This window comes from Oncorhynchus kisutch, linkage group LG23, assembly GCF_002021735.2.
Source record: "Oncorhynchus kisutch isolate 150728-3 linkage group LG23, Okis_V2, whole genome shotgun sequence".
Classification (NCBI taxonomy): Eukaryota; Metazoa; Chordata; class Actinopteri; order Salmoniformes; family Salmonidae; genus Oncorhynchus; species Oncorhynchus kisutch.
In genome coordinates, this window is record NC_034196.2 from 42,173,872 (window position 1) to 42,198,997 (window position 25,126).

Genomic DNA, 25,126 nt, shown 5'->3' on the forward strand with positions numbered 1-25,126 from the left:
AGTCCACTTCAAGTGACTCTCATTCAAGATGGCCGTACCTCTTCATTACACAAAGGAAAAAACCTCAACCAATTTCTAAAGACTGGTGACATCCAGTGGAAGCGGTAGAAACTGCAAGCAAGTCCCAATGAAAACTCATTGAAAAGACAGTGACCTCATAACAAAAAAATAAAATCTGAATGGTTTTGTCCTCTGGGTTTTGCCTGCTACATAAGTTCTGTTATACTCACAGACATCATTCAAACAGTTTTAGAAACTTCAGCATGTTTTCTATCCAAATCTACTAATAATATGCATATCTTATATTCTGGGGATGAGTAGCAGGCAGTTGAATTTGGGCATGCTATTCATCCAAAAGTGAAAATGCTGCCCCCTATCCCGAAGAAGTTTTAATTAACACATGGTTGATGATATTACTCGGTTAACTAGCTTGTCCTGAGTTGCATATAATCAATGCTTCATTATTTATTCGAGTCTAAATTGATTTTATTTATATCAAGTTAAGAATAAGTGTACATTTTTCATTCAGTATTGTTGTAATTGTCATTATTACAAATATATATATATATATATATATATATAAAAATCTGCCGATTAATCGGTATCGGCTTTTTTTGGTCCTCAAATAATCAGTATCGGAGTTAAAAAATCATATTCGGTCGACCTCTAGTGGAAAGATTAAAGTTCCTCGGCGTACACATCATGGGCAAACTGAAATGGTCCACCCATACAGTCAGCGTGGTGAAGGTGCAACAGCGCCTCTTCAACCACAGGAGGCTCAAGAAATGTGGCTTGTCACCTAAAACCCTCACAAACTTTTACAGATGCACAATCGAGAGCATCTTGTCGGGCTGTATCACTGCCTGGTACGGCAACTGCTCCGCCCACAACCATAAGGCTCTCCAGAGGGTAGTGCGGTCTGCACAGCGCATCACTGGGGGCAAACTACCTGCCCTCCAGGACACCTACACCACCCGATGTCACAGGAAGGACAAAAAGATCATCAAGGACAACAACCACCTGAGCCACTGCCTGTTCACCCTGCTATCATCCAGAATGTGAGGTCAGTTCAGGTGCATCAAAGCTGGGACAGAGACTGAAAAACAGCTTCTATCTCAAGGCCATCAGACTGTTAAACAGCCACCACTAACATAGAGCGGCTGCTGCCAACATACAGACTCAAATTACTGGCCACTTAAATAAATGGATTTAAATAAGGTATCCCTAGTCACTTTAAATAATGCCACTTTAATAATGTTTACATATCCTACATTACTCATCTCACATGTGTATTTATACCATCTAAAGCATCTTGCCTATGCCGCATAGTCATCGCGCATCCATATATTTATATGTACATATTCTTATTCCATCCCCTTACATTTGTGTGTATTAGGATGTTGTTGTGAATTTGTTCGATATTACTGCACTGACGGAACTAGAAGTACAAGCATTTCACTACACTCGCATTAACATCTGCTAACCATGTGACCAATAACATTATATTTGAAAAATAGAGACTCTTACGTATCCCTTCATTAGGGGGGGATAAGAATAGAGACTTACGTATCCCTTCATTAGGGAGGGGGGGGGGGTAAGATTAACTCAGACACCGGCAAGAATAGAGTCTGGTTCCAAAGAGTGGGTCGCTAAGCCATAACTGACGCAGCCGTGTGGAAAATCTTTGTGGGAGTGTGTCATGACACTATTCTGCACCCCCCTTAGTTCCATCCTATCAGCAACCAGTCAATTTTACCACAGGACTAATTGCTTTATACTTGCTAAATTGAATGCAGGAAAACTGAAATCTGTTTTACCTAATTTCATCCAGCATGTCACCTGGGCAATTAGATGGGAAACTCTAAATGACTTTTACTCCACATGCAGAGACTTATAAAGAGCTCTCCCTCCATTTGTCAAATCTGACCATAACTTTATCCTCGAAATTAGGTTTTTCATGCAAAAACACACAAAGTACCAGTGAAGTGCTTCATTTGGTCTGATGGAGTGTAAAAATAAACCCACAGGACTGTTTTGCTAGCAATTCCTGGAATATGTTCCAGGATTAATCTGATAACAATGAGGAGTATTTACCTTAATAACGTGTATTGTTCATTTACCACATCAGTCACCAGCTTCATTAATAAGTGCATCGTCGTCCCCACAGTGACCGTACGTACATATCCCAACCAGAAGCCATGGATTACTGGCAACATCCGCACTGAGCTAAAGGTTAGAAATGCCACTTTCAAGGAGAGAGACACTCACCAAAAACGCTTATAAGAAATCCCGCTACGCTCTCCGACGAACCATCAAACAGGCAAAGATCAACACAGGACTAAGATCGAATCCTGCTACACCGGCTCTGACGCTCGTCAGACGTGTCAGGGCTTGCAAACTATCACGGATTACAAAAGGAAACCCAGTGACACAAGCCTACCAGATGAGATAAATACCTTCCATGCTAGCTTCAAGGCAAGGAACACTGAGCCATGCGTGAGAACACCAGCTGTTCAGGACGACTGTGGCTCTCCGTAGCCGCTGTAGGACCTTTAAACAGGTTATCATTCACAAGGCTGCAGACAGATTACCACTATGCGTATTTAGATCATGCGCTGATCTGGATCCTGGACTTCCTAACGGGCCGCCCCCATGTGGTGAGGGTAGGCAGCACACATCCGCCACAACACATCCTCAACACGGGCCCCCTCAGGGGTGTGTGCTTAGTCCTGTCCTGTTATCCCTGTTGACCTAGGACTGTGTGGCCACGCACGACTCCCAACATCATCATGTTTGCCGACGACACAACGGTGGTCGGCCTGATCACCGATGAGACAGCCTATAGGGAGGAGGTCAGAGACCATCTACAGCTGAGCATATTGACTGGCTGCATCACCGCTTGGTATGGCAACTGCTTGGCATCTGACCGCAAGGTGCTACAGAGGGTAGTGTATACGGCCTAGTACAACACTGGGGCCGAGCTCCCGGTCATCCAGAACCTCTATACCAGGCGATGTCAGAGGAATGCCCCAAAAAATTTACAAAGACTCGTTCAAAGGCACTTCAATCTTTTGTCTTGCCCATTCACCCTCTGAATGGAACACATACACAATCTATGTCTCAATTGTCTCAAGGCTTAAAATCCTTCTTTAACCTGTCTCCTCCTCCTTCATCTACACCGATTGAAGTGGATTTAAAAAGTATTTCTGAAATGCATTTGGGGAATTGGTTCAGTTAAAATCAACTGACACCGCGTGACAATATACTAGAAAGTGATGACGACTGCATATAAAACTGGACATGGCTTCTTCTTCTATGCTTCTGGTGTCTTTTATCACAAACCTAATCAAACCTGCATGAGGCCTTAGTTGCCCTCGTATTCCCCAGAGGCTCTGGTGTACCTCAGGGCTCAAAACCAAGACCTCCTGAAATGACTCAGGATATCTCCGCCTCCCTCCCTTTTCTACTCCCCATCCCTGGAGAGGGACCCAGGCGGTCGACCCCCCCCCCCCCCTCCATTTTGAGGAGCAGTTGATGAATAGATCAGAGGAGCGATGAGCACCTCTTGCGACGCTCGCCAACCGCGACTCCCTTTCCCCGTCTGCACCTCATTAATCACGCTATTGTCTGATTTGAAAGGCAAGCCATGTAAGTGTCATATCCACTCAAAGCCAAAGGAGAGGCCTAGCCGAGGGGATGCGAACACCATCAAAATAAGACAACAAAAAAAATTCTATATAAACCACAAAGAGAAACAGACATAGGTCCTTAGTTACTAAAAGGTCTAGGGACTGGTTCGTTAATGAGCCCGAGGTAAAGCTGTACCATCTAATTGGGCAAAATAAGCTGTCAGAACGTATTTTTCATTTAATAGGTTAAAGTGGGGGAAAAATATATATAAATATTATTCAATTTATTGCACTTTATTTATTTTTTATAACTATGATTGCATAGCAACAGGCCAAATGCCCACAGCATAAAGTGGTGTTGATAACATGCTTGTGGACTGGAAGAAAAAACTAAAACAAAAGAAAAGCGAATGTCATATTTGTACTTATATTTATATATATATATATATATTTATATATATTTGTATTTCCCTGCAGGCAAAAAAATATCCTTGTCGGGTGCCACAGAAACATATGCAGGGGTTACGTTTGTCAAGAGGCTTGGAGAAAAAAAAGTGATTGAGTGGGGTGGGCAGCGGAGGTGGGCAGCGGAGGTGGGGGGCTGACTGCTTGTTTGGTGTGATACTGATTATGGGAACATGAGACTTTTGGGGTCTTTCATAGCAACACATGCTTCCCATTTAAAGTCAATAACTCCATTCTTCCCCCCCCCCGCTTGGCGATGTGACAGTGAACGCTTGTCCCAAGTTCAAGGTTCATTGTAATCATTTACACCCCCCCCCTGCAAAAAAAACCTTTTCAAATGAAGAGAAAAGTCTACTTTGGTCACTGCTGTTCTCGTCCTCACCTCCCCCACCCCCCCATGTGCAAACACACACCACTGAAACCATACACCCCCCCCCACACACCCAACCCCCACCCACACACACACCCCATACACACCACACATACACCCAACCCCAACGCCCCACACACACACCATACACACCAAACCCCCCACACTCACACCCAACCCCCCACACATACACCCAACCCCAACGCCCCACACACACACACACCCAACCCCACACACACCCACCCAACCCCAACCCCAACCCTACACACAAAACATCCCTTGGAGAGTATACAAACCCTTCATGTCCTGGAGCAGGTCATGACCATACTGGAAAAAAAGTCTTAAAGCTACAATGTCACTTTTTGGGCGACCTGACAAATTCACATAGAAATGTGTGTTATTGATCTGTCATTCTCGTTGACAGCAAGTCTAAGAAGTGGTAGATCTGTTACATGTGCGCTATTTCTAGGCTTCACGTTCTTAACTTTATTTTTTACGGTTTCGTACACAAGCTTTATTTAAACACAATATCTGTGGTTCTGGAAAATATATTTCACAGTGGTTTAGATGCTACAATGATTCTCTACACTACACATAGTTTGTTTTGTCACATAAACTGAAATTAAGCAAACTATTAGAATTTATAGCAACCAGGAAATGGATGATTTCTGCAATAGTGCACATATAAAGTTGATTCCTGAATGTAAATGCTGTCTTACAATGGCATGATTTTATTTGTCTGGGGAAAAAAATTCAGCCACACCAATCAATTTTTTTGAATTGTACGTTAAGAATCAGGTTACAAGGACGTTTACCAACATACCAGGCGTTCTCTCTCTCTCTGGTCACCCCCAAAAAACAATTCTTCCTTTGGCCACCTCTCCTTCCAGTTCTCTGCTGCCAATGACTGGAACGAACTACAAAAATCTCTGAAACTGGAAACACTTATCTCCGTCACTAGCTTTAAGCACCAGCTGTCAGAGCAGCTCACAGATTACTGCACCTGTACATAGCCCATCTATAATTTAGCCCAAACAACTACCTCTTCCCCCTACTGTATTTATTTTGCTCCTTTGCACCCCATTATTTATATTTCTACTTTGCACATTCTTCCACTGCATATCTACCATTCCAGTGTTTTACTTGCTATATTGTATTTACTTTGCCACCATGGCCTTTTTTTGCCTTTACCTCCCTTATCTCACCTCATTTGCTCACAATTTATATAGACTTATTTTTCTACCCTATTATTGACTGTATGTTTGTTTTACTCCATGTATAACTCTGTATGTGTCGAACTGCTTTGCTTTATCTTGGCCAGGTCGCAATTGTAAATGAGAACTTGTTCTCAACTTGCCTACCTGGTTAAATAAAGGTGAAATTAAAAAAAAAAAAAAAAATAGGCCAGACTATTTTACGAGGGTGCCATAATTAAAGTGCAAATGTACGGACATCAAGCACAGACCAAGTCAAACAAAGCATGAGTCAAACATAATATATAAAGACATCCAAGAGATCCCGTATACCATGAAACACAGCACAAAGCACATACAGTAGATACACTTTCTGACCGGTGAGTGAACGTGACACAAAGACTCCTTTACTAAACTGTTCCCCACGGAACTCAAAGAGAAAACCTAACAGATCCTCACAAAGCTGCACCATCGAGAGCATTCTGTCCGATTGCATCACCGCCTGGTATGGCAACTGCTCGGCATCCGACCGTAAGGCGCTACAGAGGGTGGTGCGTACGGCCCAGTACATCACTGGGGCCAAGCTTCCTGCCATCCAGGACCTATATAGTAGGCGGTTTCAGAGGAAAGCCACAAAAATGGTCAAAGACGCCAGTCACCCTAGTCATAGACTGTTCTCTCTGCTACCGCACGGCAAGCGGTACAGGAGCGCCAAGTCTAGGTCACAAAAAGCCTCCTTAACAGCTTCTACCCTCAAGCCATAAGACTGCTGAAAAAATAATCAAGATGGCCACCAGGACTATTTACATTGACCCACCCCACTTGTGTTTACACTGCTGCTACTCGTTGTTTATTATCTCTGCATAGTCACTTCACCCCTACCTACAAGTACAAATTACCTCAACTAACCTGTACCCCGCACACTGACTCTGTACCGGTACCCCCTGTATATAGCCTCCACATTGACTCTGTACCGGTACCCCCTGTATATAGCCTCCACATTGACTCTGTACCGGTACCCCCTGTATATAGCCTCCACATTGACTCTGTACCGTAACACCCTGTATATAGCCTCCACATTGACTCTGTACCGTAACACCCTGTATATAGCCTCCACATTGACTCTGTACCGTAACACCCTGTATATAGCCTCCACATTGACTCTGTACCGTAACACCCTGTATATAGCCTCCACATTGACTCTGTACCGGTACCCCCTGTATATAGCCTCCACATTGACTCTGTACCGTAACACCCTGTATATAGCCTCCACATTGACTCTGTACCGTAACACCCTGTATATAGCCTCAACATTGACTCTGTACCGGTACCCCCTGTATATAGCCTCCACATTGACTCTGTACCGGTACCCCCTGTATATAGCCTCCACATTGACTCTGTACCGGTACACCCTGTATATAGCCTCCACATTGACTCTGTACCGGTACCCCCTGTATATAGCCTCCACATTGACTCTGTACCGGTACCCCCTGTATATAGCCTCCACATTGACTCTGTACCGGTACCCCCTGTATATAGCCTCCACATTGACTCTGTACCGGTACCCCCTGTATATAGCCTCCACATTGACTCTGTACCGTAACACCCTGTATATAGCCTCCACATTGACTCTGTACCGTAACACCCTGTATATAGCCTCCACATTGACTCTGTACCGTAACACCCTGTATATAGCCTCCTTAATGTTAATTTATTGTGTTATTTTTTGTATAATATTTCCTTAACTGTTTCTTGAACTGCACTGTTGGTTAAGGATGTGTGCTGTAAGTAAGCATTTCACGATAAGGTCTTACACCCGTTGGTCTTACACTGTTGGTTAAGGATGTGTGCTGTAAGTAAGCATTTCACGATAAGGTCTTACACCTGAATTCAACGCATGTGACAAAAGTTTGATTTGATTTTCATTTGACGACGTAGAAAACCTGCAGAAAACCTCTCAATCGCATTGCCTTACAAAACAGGCACTGATTTAGCCATGAAGCAAACATGTCAAGAATATGACAACACAACCAAATGAAGTGGATTACATAACAACAATCTGTAACAGAGGCAATGAAAGAGACACTGTGACAACTACAGTTCTAACTTCCACTCAGTGTCGAAAAGCAGCATCCCCCCCCCCCATCCCTTCCCCCTCATCCCCCTTTCACTCCTGCATTAGCCGGCCTTCATTAATCTTCGTGCAGTCTTCTTTACCTAGTCATGTAGAACCGCTCGATAGAGAGAGAGACAGAGAGAGAGACAGAGAGAGGGAGAGAGAGAGAAACAGAGAGAGAGACAGAGACAGAGACAGAGAGAGGGAGAGAGAGAGGGAGAGAGACAGAGACAGAGAGAGGGACAGAGAGAGACAGAGACAGAGAGAGAGACAGAGAGAGGGAGAGAGAGAGAGAGAGAGAAAGATCTGGGCCCCTGTGCCAATTACCAGGTCAACAGAGTGTTGAGTCCCAGCGACGCAGAGGAATGAGCTCTTAGAGAGAGATGTGGGTTAGCCGGGGGAGATGTGGGTTAGCCGGGGGAGATGTGGGTTAGCCGGGGGAGTGTGGGTTAGCCGGGGGAGATGTGGGTTAGCCGGGGGAGTGTGGGTTAGCCGAGGGGGGTGTGGGTTAGCCGAGGGGGGTGTGGGTTAGCCGAGGGGGGGTGTGGGTTAGCCGAGGGGGGGTGTGGGTTAGCCGAGGGGGGGTGTGGGTTAGCCGGGGGAGATGTGGGTTAGCCGGGGGAGATGTGGGTTAGCCGGGGGAGATGTGGGTTAGCTGGGGGAGATGTAGGTTAGCCGAGGGGGGGTGTGGGTTAGCCGGGGGAGATGTGGGTTAGCCGAGGGGAGATGTGGGTTAGCCGAGGGGAGATGTGGGTTAGCCGAGGGGGGGTGTGGGTTAGCCGAGGGGGGGTGTGGGTTAGCCGAGGGGGGGTGTGGGTTAGCCGGGGGGGGGGGGGGGGTTAGCCGGGGGAGATGTGGGTTAGCCGGGGGAGATGTGGGTTAGCCGGGGGAGATGTGGGTTAGCCGGGGGAGATGTGGGTTAGCCGGGGGAGATGTGGGTTAGCCGGGGGGAGGGGGGGGTTAGCCGGGGGAGATGTGGGTTAGCCGGGGGAGATGTGGGTTAGCCGGGGGAGATGTGGGTTAGCCGGGGGAGATGTGGGTTAGCCGGGGGATATGTGGGTTAGCCGGGGGGGGTGTGTGTGGGTTAGCCGGGGGAGATGTGGGTTAGCCGGGGGAGATGTGGGTTAGCCGGGGGAGATGTGGGATAGCCGGGGGAGATGTGGGTTAGCCGGGGGAGATGTGGGTTAGCCGAGGGGAGATGTGGGTTAGCCGGGGGAGATGTGGGTTAGCCGGGGGAGATGTGGGTTAGCCGAGGGGGGGTGTGGGTTAGCCGGGGGAGATGTGGGTTAGCCGAGGGGGGGTGTGGGTTAGCCGGGGGAGATGTGGGTTAGCCGGGGGAGATGTGGGTTAGCCGGGGGAGATGTGGGTTAGCCGGGGGATATGTGGGTTAGCCGGGGGGGGTGTGTGTGGGTTAGCCGGGGGAGATGTGGGTTAGCCGGGGGAGATGTGGGTTAGCCGGGGGAGATGTGGGATAGCCGGGGGAGATGTGGGTTAGCCGGGGGAGATGTGGGTTAGCCGAGGGGAGATGTGGGTTAGCCGGGGGAGATGTGGGTTAGCCGGGGGAGATGTGGGTTAGCCGAGGGGGGGGGGGTGGGTTAGCCGAGGGGGGGTGTGGGTTAGCCGGGGGAGATGTGGGTTAGCCGAGGGGGGATGTGGGTTAGCCGGGGGAGATGTGGGTTAGCCGGGGCCAATATTGATGGACACGGGTGGGAGAAGAGAAGAGGTAAGCAGGGGACGTGGGGGGGGGAGGGTTGGGGGGTACAGTATTAGGTCCTTAGGGGAGAGATGGATGCTGTGTGAGGAAAATGGTGGAATAGGTAGTGGAATGAGTTGCATGATATACAGTGGGGGAAAACAAGTATTTAGTCAGCCACCAATTGTGCAAGTTCTCCCACTTAAAAAGATGAGGCCTGTAATTTTCATCATAGGTACACTTCAACTATGGCAGACAAAATGAGATTTTTTTTTTTTTATCAAATAAATTCATAAAAAATCCTACAATGTGATTTTCTGGATTTTATTTTCTCATTTTGTCTGTACAATACAGAGAGACGATGCACCATAATACAGAGAGACGACACACCATAATACAGAGAGACGACACACCACAATACAGAGAGACGACACACCATAATACAGAGAGACGACACACCATAATACAGAGAGACGACACACCATAATACAGAGAGACGACACACCATAATACAGAGACGACACACCATAATACAGAGAGACGACGCACCATAATACAGAGAGACGACACACCACAATACAGAGAGACGACACACCGTAATACAGAGACGACACACCATAATACAGAGAGACGACACACCATAATACAGAGAGACGACACACCACAATACAGAGACGACACACCATAATACAGAGACGACACACCATAATACAGAGAGACGACACACCATAATACAGAGAGACGACACACCACAATACAGAGAGACGACACACCGTAATACAGAGACGACACACCATAATACAGAGAGACGACACACCATAATACAGAGACGACACACCATAATACAGAGACGACACACCATAATACAGAGAGACGACGCACCATAATACAGAGACGACACACCATAATACAGAGACGACACACCACAATACAGAGAGACGATGCACCTTAATATAGAGAGACGACACGCCGTAACACAGAGAGACGACACACCGTAATACAGAGACGATGCACCATAATACAGAGAGACGACACACCGTAATACAGAGAGACGACACGCCGTAATACAGAGAGACGACACACCGTAATACAGAGACGACGCACCGCAATACAGAGACGACACACCATAATACAGAGACGACACACCATAATACAGAGACGACACACCATAATACAGAGGCGACACACCATAATACAGAGAGACGACACACCACAATACAGAGAGACGACGACACACCATAATACAGAGAGACGACACACCATAATACAGACGACACACTCTTCTCGTCTTCGTCTCCAATTCCTGGGAATCCAGATACCTCATTCAGTCAAACACTTGTTTTCCAAGGCACCCTCCTCCCCACCCCCTTGGCTTCCAATGTCTGTTACATACATAGATACATCTGTAGATAATGATCGGTGCTGGGCGGAGATAGAGACTGGGTGTTGGTAAAGCAGTGTGAAGAGGGGGGAGAGATAGAGACTGGGTGTTGGTAAAGCAGTGTGAATAGAGGGGGGAGAGATAGAGACTGGGTGTTGGTAAAGCAGTGTGAACAGAGGGGGGAGAGATAGAGACTGGGTGTTGGTAAAGCAGTGTGAACAGAGGAGAGATAGAGACTGGGTGTTGGTAAAGCAGTGTGAAGAGGGGGGAGAGATAGAGACTGGGTGTTGGTAAAGCAGTGTGAAGAGGGAGGAGAGGTAGAGACTGGGTGTTGGTAAAGCAGTGTGAACAGAGGGGGGAGAGATAGAGACTGGGTGTTGGTAAAGCAGTGTGAACAGAGGGAGGAGAGATAGAGACTGGGTGTTGGTAAAGCAGTGTGAACAGAGGGGGGAGAGATAGAGACTGGGTGTTGGTAAAGCAGTGTGAACAGAGGAGAGATAGAGACTGGGTGTTGGTAAAGCAGTGTGAACAGAGGGAGGAGAGATAGAGACTGGGTGTTGGTAAAGCAGTGTGAATAGAGGGGGGAGAGATAGAGACTGGGTGTTGGTAAAGCAGTGTGAACAGAGGGGGGAGAGATAGAGACTGGGTGTTGGTAAAGCAGCGTGAAGAGGGGGGAGAGATAGAGACTGGGTGTTGGTAAAGTAGTGTGAAGAGGGAGGAGAGATAGAGACTGGGTGTTGGTAAAGCAGTGTGAAGAGGGGGGAGAGATAGAGACTGGGTGTTGGTAAAGCAGTGTGAACAGAGGGGGGAGAGATAGAGACTGGGTGTTGGTAAAGAAAAGAGATAGAGACTGGGTGTTGGTAAAGCAGTGTGAACAGAGGAGAGATAGAGACTGGGTGTTGGTAAAGCAGTGTGAACAGAGGGGGGAGAGATAGAGACTGGGTGTTGGTAAAGCAGTGTGAAGAGGGGGGAGAGATAGAGACTGGGTGTTGGTAAAGCAGTGTGAACAGAGGGGGGAGAGATAGAGACTGGGTGTTGGTAAAGAAAAGAGATAGAGACTGGGTGTTGGTAAAGCAGTGTGAACAGAGGAGAGATAGAGACTGGGTGTTGGTAAAGCAGTGTGAACAGAGGGGGGAGAGATAGAGACTGGGTGTTGGTAAAGCAGTGTGAAGAGGGGGGAGAGATAGAGACTGGGTGTTGGTAAAGCAGTGTGAACAGAGGGGGGAGAGATAGAGACTGGGTGTTGGTAAAGAAAAGAGATAGAGACTGGGTGTTGGTAAAGCAGTGTGAACAGAGGAGAGATAGAGACTGGGTGTTGGTAAAGCAGTGTGAACAGAGGGGGGAGAGATAGAGACTGGGTGTTGGTAAAGCAGTGTGAAGAGGGGGGAGAGATAGAGACTGGGTGTTGGTAAAGCAGTGTGAACAGAGGGGGAGAGATAGAGACTGGGTGTTGGTAAAGCAGTGTGAATAGAGAGGGGGAGAGATAGAGACTGGGTGTTGGTAAAGCAGTGTGAACAGAGGGGGGAGAGATAGAGACTGGGTGTTGGTAAAGCAGTGTGAAGAGGGGGGAGAGATAGAGACTGGGTGTTGGTAAAGCAGTGTGAACAGAGGGGGGAGAGATAGAGACGGGGTGTTGGTAAAGCAGTGTGAACAGAGGGGGGAGAGATAGAGACTGGGTGTTGGTAAAGCAGTGTGAACAGAGGAGAGATAGAGACTGGGTGTTGGTAAAGCAGTGTGAACAGAGGGGGGAGAGATAGAGACTGGGTGTTGGTAAAGCAGTGTGAAGAGGGGGGAGAGGATAGAGACTGGGTGTTGGTAAAGCAGTGTGAACAGAGGGGGGAGAGATAGAGACTGGGTGTGGTAAAGCAGTGTGAACAGAGGGGGGAGAGATAGAGACTGGGTGTTGGTAAAGCAGTGTGAAGAGGGGGGGAGAGATAGAGACTGGGTGTTGGTAAGCAGTGGTGAAGAGGGGGGAGAGATAGAGACTGGGTGTTGGTAAAGCAGTGTGAAGAGGGGGGAGAGATAGAGACTGGGTGTTGGTAAAGCAGTGTAAGAGGGGGGAGAGATAGAGACTGGGTGTTGGTAAAGCAGTGTGAACAGAGGGGGGGAGAGATAGAGACTGGGTGTTGGTAAAGCAGTGTGAACAGAGGGGGGAGAGATAGAGACTGGGTGTTGGTAAAGCAGTGTGAAGAGGGGGGAGAGATAGAGACTGGGTGTTGGTAAAGCAGTGTGAAGAGGGGGGAGAGATAGAGACTGGGTGTTGGTAAAGCAGTGTGAATAGAGGGGGGAGAGATAGAGACTGGGTGTTGGTAAAGCAGTGTGAATAGAGGGGGGAGAGATAGAGACTGGGTGTTGGTAAAGCAGTGTGAATAGAGGGGGGAGAGATAGAGACTGGGTGTTGGTAAAGCAGTGTGAACAGAGGGAGGAGAGATAGAGACTGGGTGTTGGTAAAGCAGTGTGAACAGAGGGGGGAGAGATAGAGACTGGGTGTTGGTAAAGCAGTGTGAACAGAAGGGGGAGAGATAGAGACTGGGTGTTGGTAAAGCAGTGTGAACAGAGGGGGGAGAGATAGAGACTGGGTGTTGGTAAAGCAGTGTGAAGAGGGGGAGGAGAGATAGAGACTGGGTGTTGGTAAAGCAGTGTGAACAGAGGGTGGAGAGATAGAGACTGGGTGTTGGTAAAGCAGTGTGAAGAGGGGGGAGAGATAGAGACTGGGTGTTGGTAAAGTAGTGTGAAGAGGGAGGAGAGATAGAGACTGGGTGTTGGTAAAGCAGTGTGAACAGAGGGGGGAGAGATAGAGACTGGGTGTTGGTAAAGAAAAGAGATAGAGACTGGGTGTTGGTAAAGCAGTGTGAACAGAGGAGAGATAGAGACTGGGTGTTGGTAAAGCAGTGTGAAGAGGGGGGAGAGAGAGACTGGGTGTTGGTAAAGCAGTGTGAACAGAGGGGGGGAGAGATAGAGACTGGGTGTTGGTAAAGCAGTGTGAACAGAGGGGGGAGAGATAGAGACTGGGTGTTGGTAAAGCAGTGTGAAGAGGGGGGAGAGATAGAGACTGGGTGTTGGTAAAGCAGTGTGAACAGAGGGGGGAGAGATAGAGACTGGGTGTTGGTAAAGCAGTGTGAAGAGGGGGGAGAGATAGAGACTGGGTGTTGGTAAAGCAGTGTGAAGAGGGGGGAGAGATAGAGACTGGGTGTTGGTAAAGCAGTGTGAAGAGGGGGGAGAGATAGAGACTGGGTGTTGGTAAAGCAGTGTGAAGAGGGGGGAGAGATAGAGACTGGGTGTTGGTAAAGCAGTGTGAACAGAGGAGAGATAGAGACTGGGTGTTGGTAAAGCAGTGTGAACAGAGGGGGGAGAGATAGAGACTGGGTGTTGGTAAAGCAGTGTGAAGAGGGGGGAGAGATAGAGACTGGGTGTTGGTAAAGCAGTGTGAACAGAGGGGGGAGAGATAGAGACTGGGTGTTGGTAAAGCAGTGTGAACAGAGGAGAGATAGAGACTGGGTGTTGGTAAAGCAGTGTGAACAGAGGGGGGAGAGATAGAGACTGCGTGTTGGTAAAGCAGTGTGAAGAGGGGGGAGAGATAGAGACTGGGTGTTGGTAAAGCAGTGTGAACAGAGGAGAGATAGAGACTGGGTGTTGGTAAAGCAGTGTGAACAGAGGGGGAGAGATAGAGACTGGGTGTTGGTAAAGCAGTGTGAAGAGGGGGGAGAGATAGAGACTGGGTGTTGGTAAAGCAGTGTGAACAGAGGGGGGGAGAGATAGAGACTGGGTGTTGGTAAAGCAGTGTGAACAGAGGGGGGAGAGATAGAGACTGGGTGTTGGTAAAGCAGTGTGAACAGAGGAGAGATAGAGACTGGGTGTTGGTAAAGCAGTGTGAACAGAGGGGGGAGAGATAGAGACTGGGTGTTGGTAAAGCAGTGTGAAGAGGGGGGAGAGATAGAGACTGGGTGTTGGTAAAGCAGTGTGAAGAGGGGGGGAGAGATAGAGACTGGGTGTTGGTAAGCAGTGTGAAGAGGGGGGAGAGATAGAGACTGGGTGTTGGTAAAGCAGTGTGAACAGAGGGGGGAGAGATAGAGACTGGGTGTTGGTAAAGCAGTGTGAACAGAGGGGGGAGAGATAGAGACTGGGTGTTGGTAAAGCAGTGTGAACAGAGGGGGGAGAGATAGAGACTGGGTGTTGGTAAAGCAGTGTGAAGAGGGGGGAGAGATAGATACTGGGTGTTGGTAAAGCAGTGTGAAGAGGGGGGAGAGATAGAGACTGGGTGTTGGTAAAGCAGTGTGAATAGAGGGGGGAGAGATAGAGACTGGGTGTTGGTAAAGCAGTGTGAATAGAGGGGGGAGAGATAGAGACTGGGTGTGGTAAAGCAGTGTGAATAGAGGGGGGAGAGATAGAGACTGGGTGTTGGTAAAGCAGTGTGAACAGAGGGAGGAGAGATAGAGACTGGGTGTTGGTAAAGCAGTGTGAACAGAGGGGGGAGAGATAGAGACTGGGTGTTGGTAAAGCAGTGTGAACAGAAGGGGGAGAGATAGAGACTGGGTGTTGGTAAAGCAGTGTGAACAGAGGGGGGAGAGATAGAGACTGGGTGTTGGTAAAGCAGTGTGAAGAGGGGGAGGAGAGATAGAGACTGGGTGTTGGTAAAGCAGTGTGAACAGAGGGTGGAGAGATAGAGACTGGGTGTTGGTAAAGCAGTGTGAAGAGGGGGGAGAGATAGAGACTGGGTGTTGGGTAAAGTAGTGTGAAGAGGGAGGAGAGATAGAGACTGGGTGTTGGTAAAGCAGTGTGAACAGAGGGGGGAGAGATAGAGACTGGGTGTTGGTAAAGAAAAGAGATAGAGACTGGGTGTTGGTAAAGCAGTGTGAACAGAGGGGGGAGAGATAGAGACTGGGTGTTGGTAAAGCAGTGTGAACAGAGGGGGGAGAGATAGAGACTGGGTGTTGGTAAAGCAGTGTGAACAGAGGAGAGATAGAGACTGGGTGTTGGTAAAGCAGTGTGAACAGAGGGGGGAGAGATAGAGACTGGGTGTTGGTAAAGCAGTGTGAAGAGGGGGGAGAGATAGAGACTGGGTGTTGGTAAAGCAGTGTGAACAGAGGGGGGAGAGATAGAGACTGGGTGTTGGTAAAGCAGTGTGAAGAGGGGGGAGAGATAGAGACTGGGTGTTGGTAAAGCAGTGTGAAGAGGGGGGAGAGATAGAGACTGGGTGTTGGTAAAGCAGTGTGAAGAGGGGGGAGAGATAGAGACTGGGTGTTGGTAAAGCAGTGTGAACAGAGGGGGGAGAGATAGAGACTGGGTGTTGGTAAAGCAGTGTGAACAGAGGGGGGAGAGATAGAGACTGGGTGTTGGTAAAGCAGTGTGAAGAGGGGGGAGAGATAGAGACTGGGTGTTGGTAAAGAAAAGAGATAGAGACTGGGTGTTGGTAAAGAAAAGAGATAGAGACTGGGTGTTGGTAAAGAAAAGAGATAGAGACTGGGTACAGCGGACGGTGATTGAAGCTAGGGCGGCGGAGGCTCGGGGAGAAAAGAGAGGAGGTCTTCGACTACAGGACTTTATTACAGATGGCAGAAGATGATGGTGGGTTAACAAAGATACGCTAACACACACACCTAGGTTCTTTCAGCCTGGTGGACGTGTGTGAGGGGGGGGGGGACCGTTGTAGAAATGCTAGGCAGCTTCAACGATTACAATCTGTATTTGATGTCAGTTCAAATAAGACATCTGCTTAGTCGCAAAGTACAATCTGAAGAGAGATCCCTGAATCCAGTACCCCCCTATTGACTTGTAATATAGGCTATTTTCACTGACTGCTAGTACATGCAGTTTCAGCTGAATCGTCTGGTGTTTTACAGTCACTTACGGAAGGTCTCAGCACTGCTGAGTCAAACCAGAGGAATATACAGTCAAAGATGACTTAACGAATATGATCCCGAGAAAGATGAGTGCTTTCAGTATGAGGGTGATGTATGTTTACCAGTCAGTGACCTTGTGTGTTACCACACACACATACACACACACACACACACACACACACACACACACACACACACACACACACACACACACACACACACACACACACACACACAACAGTGGTACTCACTGGGGCTCCTCTCCTCCACAAGGTCACAGGCACAGAGGTGGTCTGAATCGATGGAGATAGGTTTCTGTCGGATCCAGAACTTGGTGCTGGTCTTCTGGTTGGTGACGGGGTCGATCTCCACCTTCTCCCCCGAGATGCCTGCATGAGGGACAGGGAGTGAGAAAGGAGGGGAAAGAGTGGAGGGGGGGGGGGGGGAATAGAGAGAGAGAGATGGCAGAGGTCAAATCATCTACTCCACACCGAATGTTCTCTCCATCCTCCATTTTGTGGTGGGACACAACAGCATCTCTCGTGGATTGTCACTGCGTAAAGCGTTGGCGTAATCAGTTTTTTTGTGTGAAAATGATGGTGCTGTGTGGCGTTAATGGCCATTCACAGTGCTAATCTGTCATCACTGTCGCCTGGCCCCTGCTGCTGCTGGCTGTGCACACAAATACCCACACAAATATACCCACACACACAGTAAAATGGATGCCTGAGATGTCCATAGACCTAGAGGTCTGACACAGTAGATTAAGTACAGACAGATTCCCCAGGAGGGAGATCTATAGTGGCTCCTATTCAATCAAAATCGTTAACCAGGTTTACGGGACAAATGGTATTCATCACACATTGCGAGAAAGCAGGTTTGAAATTAACGGTTCAAGTCCTTTTTTGGGACTTTTAAATGAATGATAAACCCATTGACTGTTGAAGAATATGACGTATAGGATAACTTCGTCAGCTTAATTCAACTGTCGTACTCCGACAAAACACAAAATAAAAGCCTGCAGCGTCATTTTAGCCTTTGTTTGTTTTTGTTTTAAGGGATCTGCTCAGTCAGTAAGTTCTTTCTAAATACCGTTTGAAAAGATGTGGAGATGCACATTTGATCATCATTGAAAAGGAAAAAAGATTTATTTAAGCAAAAAATGTAAAAAGCTAAAAAAAAAGCTTGATGTTTTCTGCCATTAACGCCCTTTTTCCAGACTCAACGCTCCTTCATAAACGCCCCTTCATAAACGCCCCCTTCATAAACGCCCCTTCATAAACGCCCCTTCATAAACGCCCCTTCATAAACGCCCCTTCATAAACGCCCCTTCATAAACGCCCCTTCATAAACGCCCCTTCATAAACGCTCCTTCATAAACGCTCCTTCATAAACGCCCCTTCATAAACGCTCCTTCATAAACGCCCCTTCATAAACGCCCCTTCATAAACGCCCCTTCATAAACGCCCTTCATAAACGCCCCTTCATAAACGCCCCTTCATAAACGCCCCTTCATAAACGCCCCTTCATAAACGCCCCTTCATAAACGCCCCTTCATAAACGCCCCTTCATAAACGCCCCTTCATAAACGCCCCTTCATAAACGCCCCTTCATAAACGCCCCTTCATAACGCCCCTTCATAACGCCCCTTCATAAACGCCCCTTCATAAACGCCCCTTCATAACCCTTCATAAACGCTCCTTCATAACGCCCCTTCATAAACGCCCCTTCATAAACGCCCCTTCATAAACGCCCCTTCATAAACGCCCCTTCATAAACGCCCCTTCAATAAACGCCCCCTTCATAAACGCCTCTTGATAAACAACTTGGTAACCAAAGCAACAACGTCATTAAAAGTGAGGACATTTAGTGTTGATATTTGTCATTAGGCTTTTAGGAAATGTATTTTAAAACGCTAATCTATTGAATTACTGTTTATTTTAACTGTTGTGCTGGTACATGGCCATAAAATAGCACCTTAAATTCCCTGAGCGGGATGGACTCGACAGAATGGGGACATCTCGGGCTCTTGCAATGCCTCAATGGAGACAGGTTTGGTATACTTTGTGTGTTTCTCTCCTGTTTTGTTCATGTTTTCATTTGGTTATCAGGCAAGCCAGTGGGTTGGATGAGAACTGCATTTTGATGCTCTCTATAAAAGGTAATGGAGAATAGGCTAGACACACACACACACACAGGCACACACAGGCACACACACACACAGGAACACACACACACAGGAACACACACACACAGGAACACACACACACAGACACACACACACAGACACAGGAACACACACACACAGACACACAGACACACACACACAGACACACAGACACACACACACACAGGCACACACACACACACACAGGCACACACACACACACACACACAGGCACACACAGGCACACACACACACACAGGCACACACACAGGAACACACACACACAGACACAGACACACACACACACACACACACAGGCACACACACACACACACACAGGCACACACACACACAGAGAGAGAAAGAGAGTGGGGCCTATGATCTATGACAGATGTGTCAGCTGTCAATCAGAGCGGTTAATGTGAGGCAAAAGGGGGCGGAGAGATGAACCCATGGATTTGTCCAGCGTTGAAATCCTTGGGCAGGCCACACTGAAAATACATTGGAAGAAAACGCTTTCAGTGTTAAACAGAAACGACTAAACAAGATAAACAATGTAGAAAAAATAATAGATCTATATATTTTAACAATCACCAAAAATCACCAAAAATAAAAGCTAGTTGGTCAGGGAGAACTGAAAATTCCCAAAACAATGAGTTTATCAGTACTGATTATTATTATGTTTGAGCAAAACAAACCACAGCATTAGCCATGGCAGAATATGTAAAATTGCAGGAAATGTCCTTAAATATATACACTGCCAAGATGGGGGAGGGGCTACAAAAATGATCTGAAATCTAGCACCCATTGTCACGCCCATGCCACACCCATTAATATCCAGAAAGAACCCTGGAACCCGGCTGTCAATCAGAGCGGTTAATGTGAGGGAGTGCAGGCAAAAGGGCAGAAAGATGATTCCGGCTGTCAATCAAACGATGGTCAACATTCCACAGGAAATAGAAAGATCCTGTAACGCGTCTCAAATGGCTTCCTATTCCGCATTTAGTGCACTACTTTTGGCCAGAGCCCTACGGTCAAAAGTAGTGCACTATTAGTGAATAGGGGTGCCATTTTGGGACGCAGCCAAACGGACTACTGGGAGAAAACACGGAGACAACATGGAGTACCTGGGAGACAACATGGAGTACTGGGAGACAACACGGAGACAACATGGAGTACTGGGAGACAACATGGAGTACTGGGAGACAACAACACGGAGTACTGGGAGACAACACGGAGTACTGGGAGACAACATGGAGTACTGGGAGACAACATGGAGTACTGGGAGAAAACACGGAGTACTGGGAGACAACACGGAGTACTGGGAGACAACACGGAGTACTGGGAGACAACACGAAGACAACATGGAGTACTGGGAGACAACATGGAGTACTGGGAGACAACATGGAGTACTGGGAGACAACATGGAGTACTGGGAGACAACATGGAGTACTGGGAGACAACATGGAGTACTGGGAGACAACATGGAGTACTGGGAACAACATGGGACTGCTTTGATGGAGGAAGTCTGTTTTTTGTCTGTCAACATTGAAAATAGAGGTCGCTTCCCTTCACCCCTTATTCTTCTCTATAAGGTTGAGTTTTCTGTAAAAATGTGTATTTTAGAGGTAAGGCATTCGAGGCCACTAGTGCCTCTTTCATTGCCTCAATTAAAAATGCCAAAATTAGTCATTTTGACGGATTCAAATTCAAAAAGTGTTGCGTTTCGGTGTACATGGCACACCCCCCCCCCCCAAAAAAAAAATGTTTTATGTTCATGTGCAAGTTCCACGTTGGTAAATAGTGTGTCATCCTAAGTGTATACATCTTAGGCAAATCACATTAATTACCCGGATAAAATATCTGATTAAAGATTTATTTTTCTTTTTTTCTGCTCTACAGGATTGACAATTACAGATCACCACTAAAGGGGAATCAGAAGGATCCCGGCAGACCCTATTCTCACTTCCACTCTATACATCACAGCCACTGATGTAATATGGACTCAGTCACTTGTATTGATGATAATGGTTATTAAATTGCCACCCTATTTTTCCTTGGCCACATGGAATTGGTTGCTATAACAAGCCCTAATCCAATTCCGTGACAGAGGCCTCGCCTAATGCTATGTGAAGGGGGCAGATTGAGCATCACCATTGAGGGTTATTAGAAAAATTAAGATGGGGGGCTGGCACCCCCAGACCCCCCTGTCTTACATGACCGTCCACCCCCCTCCCGATCTCCTCTATAACTGCCTTCCAGGGCCATCAGCCCATTCTCTTATAGGGGGAGAAGAGAGGACCGCCGACCATCTGTGAGTGAGTTGTTCCAAACTGTAACGAGAGACGACACTTTTCCAATAACCGCCCCGGTAATTCGGCCCATTCATTTCCCTCACCGCGGTTAACAAGCTTTATTAAACCAGCAGCATTGCATGGATGCCGCCACCATCTTTTCTCATTTGCATCAATTAGGAAGAAGCCCAGAGCTGGGCTCTCTGGGTGGAGGTGGACCCCAGCAGTGACGCAGGGCAGAGTATTCTGTTACGGAGGTTGTCTTTTGGGGGAAAAGCAGATGATAGAACCAGTGTCTCAAGGCCATCAGATTGTTAAAACAGCCATCACTAGCACAGAGAGGCGGCTGCCTACCTACAGACTTGATATCATTGGCCACTTTAATACATGGATCACTTGCCACTTTAATAATGTTTACATATCTTGCATTACTCATCTCATATATATGTACTGTATACTGTATCCTTCACTATTTGTTCTTTACTATCTATTACATCTTAGCCTCTCTGTCACTGCTCATCCATATATTTTATACTTATATATTCTTATCCCATTCCTTCACTAGATTGTGTGTATTAGGTTTTGTTGTGGAATTTGTTAAATATTAGGTTTTGTTATGGAATTTGTTAAATATTACCTGTTAGATATATTACTGCACTGTTGGGATCTAGAAGCATAAGCATTTCACTTCACTCGCAATAACATCTGCTAACCATGTGTATGTGACCAATAACATTTGATTTGGCATGCCGCAGCCCCTCCCACATTTGACAGTGTCCAGATACAAGCACACACAGACAGAGATTTTTGCAGACTTGTGCACACTGTCTGGTACTAATACCTCTGGCTCAATCCACATAAATCCTAGAGCTATGGGATCTGGACTTTCCCTCCCGGTGTTGACATTAAGTAACATCAGTTTGTATCACTAGCTAGCAACACAGGACACTGACCATCCACTTTCCACCCTAAATGTCTCTCCTGATTATTTTTCTCTTGTTGGGGGGGTTCAGCTTTAATACTGCAGATAGATAATGGCTTCTATCAATGTAATTGTTTGGATCATTTCCAATCCCCCATATATTTATTTATTTTATTTTACCTTTATTTAACTAGGCAAGTCAGTTAAGAACAAATTCTTATTTTCAATGAACAGTAGGTTAATAACTGCCTGTTCAGGGGCAGAACGACAGATTTGTACCTTGCTCGGGGTTTTGAACTTGCAACCTTTCGGTTACTAGTCCAACGCTCTAACCACTAGGCTACCCTGCCGCCCCATATGTATATACAGTTGAAGTTGGAAGTTTACATACACTTTAGTCAAATACATTTAAACTCAGTTTTTTCACAGTTCCTGACATTAAATCCTATTAAAAATTCCCTGTCTTAGGTCAGTTAGGATCAACCACTTTATTTTAAGAATGTGAAATGTCAGAATAATAGTGGAGAGAATGATTTATTTCAGCTTTTATTTCTTTCATCACATTCCCAGTGGGTCAGAAGTTAACATACAATCAATTAGTATTTGGTAGCATTACCTTTAAAATTGTTTAACTTGGGTCAAACGTTTCGGGTAGCCTTCCACAAGCTTCCCACAATAAGTTGGGTGAATGTTGGCCCATTCCTCCTGACATAGCTGGTGTAACTGAGTCAGGTTTGTAGGCCTCCTCATGCTTTTCAGTTCTGCCCACACATTTTCTATGGGATTGAGGTCAGGGCTTTGTGATGGCCACTCCAATACCTTGACTTTGTTGTCCTTAAGCCATTTTGTATGCTTGGGGGTCATCGTCCATTTGGGAGACCCATTTGCGACCAAGCTTTAACTTCCTGACTGATGTCTTGAGATGATGCTTCAATATATCCACTTACCTTTCCATCCTCATGGGGCCATCTATTTTGTGAAGTGCACCAGTCCCTCCTGTAGCAAAGCACCCCCACAACATGATGCTGCCACCCCCGTGCTTCACGGTTGGGATGGTGTTCTTCGGCTTGCAACTCTCCCCCTTTTTCCTCCAAACATAACGATGGTCATTATGGCCAAAAAGTTCTATTTTTGTTTCATCAGACCAGAGGACATTTCTCGAAAAAGTAGCACCTTTGTTCCCATATGCAGTTGCAAACCGCAGTCTGGAGGTTTTGGAGCAGTGACTTCTTCCTTGCTGAGTGGCCTTTCAGGTTATGTTGATATAGGGCTCGTTTTACTGTGGATATAGATACTTTTGTACCAGTTTCCTTCAGCATCTTCAAAAGGTCCTTTGCTGTTGTTCTGGGATTGACTTGCACTTCTCACACCCAAGTACGTTCATCTCTAGGAGACAGAACGCATCTCCTTCCTGAGCGGTATGACGGCTGCGTGGTCCCATGGTGTTTATACTTGCGTACTATTGTTTGTACAGGTGAATGTGGTACCTTCAGGCATTTGGAAATTGCTCCCAAGGATGAACCAGACTTGTGGAGGTCCACAATTTTTTTCTGAGGTCTTGGCTGATTTCTTTTGATTTTCCCATGATGTCAAGCAAAGAGGCACTGAGTTCGAAGGAACACCTCCAATTGACTCAAATGATTTCAATTAGCCTATCAGAAGCTTCTAAAGCCATGACATCATTTTATGGAATTTTCCAAGCTGTTTAAAGGCACAGTCAACTAAATGTATGTAAACTTCTGACCCACTGGAATTGTGATACAATGAATTATAAGTGAAATAATTGTCTGTAAACAATTGTTGGAAAAATGACTTAGTAGATGTCCTAACTGACTTGCAAAAACTATAGTTTGTTAACAAGAAGTTTGTGGAGTGGTTGAAAAACGAGTTTTAATGACACTAACCTAAATGTATGTAAACTTCAGACTTCAACTGTATATATTTAGATTTGTATTTTTTTAACCATTTTTAAAATATATTTTCCGTCTTTATTATGTTCCCCTAACCCTACCATCCCTCCCCTAACCCTACCACCCCTCCCCTAACCCTACCATCCCTCCCTAACCCTACCATCCCTCCCCTAACCCTACCATCCCTCCCCTAACCCTACCACCCCTCCCCTAACCCTACCATCCCTCCCCTAACCCTACCATCCCTCCCCTAACCCTACCATCCCTCCCCTAACCCTACCATCCCTCCCCTAACCCTACCACCCCTCCCCTAACCCTACCACCCCTCCCCTAACCCTACCACCCCTCCCCTAACCCTACCACCCCTCCCCTAACCCTACCACCCCTCCCCTAACCCTACCACCCCTCCCCTAACCCTACCATCCCTCCCCTAACCCTACCATCCCTCCCCTAACCCTACCACCCTCCCCTAACCCTACCACCCCTCCCCTAACCCTACCACCCCTCCCCTAACCCTACCACCCCTCCCCTAACCCTACCATCCCTCCCCTAACCCTACCATCCCTCCCCTAACCCTACCACCCCTCCCCTAACCCTACCATCCCTCCCCTAACCCTACCATCCCTCCCCTAACCCTACCATCCCTCCCCCTCCCCCTCCCCTAACCCTACCACCCCTCCCCTAACCCTACCATCCCTCCCCTAACCCTACCATCCCTCCCCTAACCCTACCACCCCTCCCCTAACCCTACCATCCCTCCCCTAACCCTACCACCCCTCCCCTAACCCTACCACCCCTCCCCTAACCCTACCATCCCTCCCCTAACCCTACCATCCCTCCCCTAACCCTACCACCCCTCCCCTAACCCTACCATCCCTCCCCTAACCCTACCACCCCTCCCCTAACCCTACCACCCCTCCCCTAACCCTACCATCCCTCCCCTAACCCTACCACCCCTCCCCTAACCCTACCATCCCTCCCCTAACCCTACCATCCCTCCCCTAACCCTACCATCCCTCCCCTAACCCTACCACCCCTCCCCTAACCCTACCATCCCTCCCCTAACCCTACCACCCCTCCCCTAACCCTACCATCCTCCCCTAACCCTACCACCCCTCCCCTAACCCTACCATCCCTCCCCTAACC

At 47.3% G+C, this 25,126-nt stretch overlaps 1 protein-coding gene across 4 annotated transcripts in view; it reads right to left on the bottom strand.

Annotated features, from left to right (window-relative positions):
* mapkap1 (MAPK associated protein 1) overlaps positions 1 to 25,126 on the bottom strand; it is a 142,963-nt gene that overhangs the window by 17,290 nt on the left and 100,547 nt on the right. For all 4 annotated transcript variants that reach the window (XM_031802452.1, XM_031802453.1, XM_031802454.1 and 1 more), the window contains one exon: positions 16,939 to 17,076. In XM_031802452.1, coding sequence (XP_031658312.1) covers positions 16,939 to 17,076 — 138 coding nt within the window. The remainder of the gene's footprint in view (positions 1 to 16,938; positions 17,077 to 25,126) is intronic.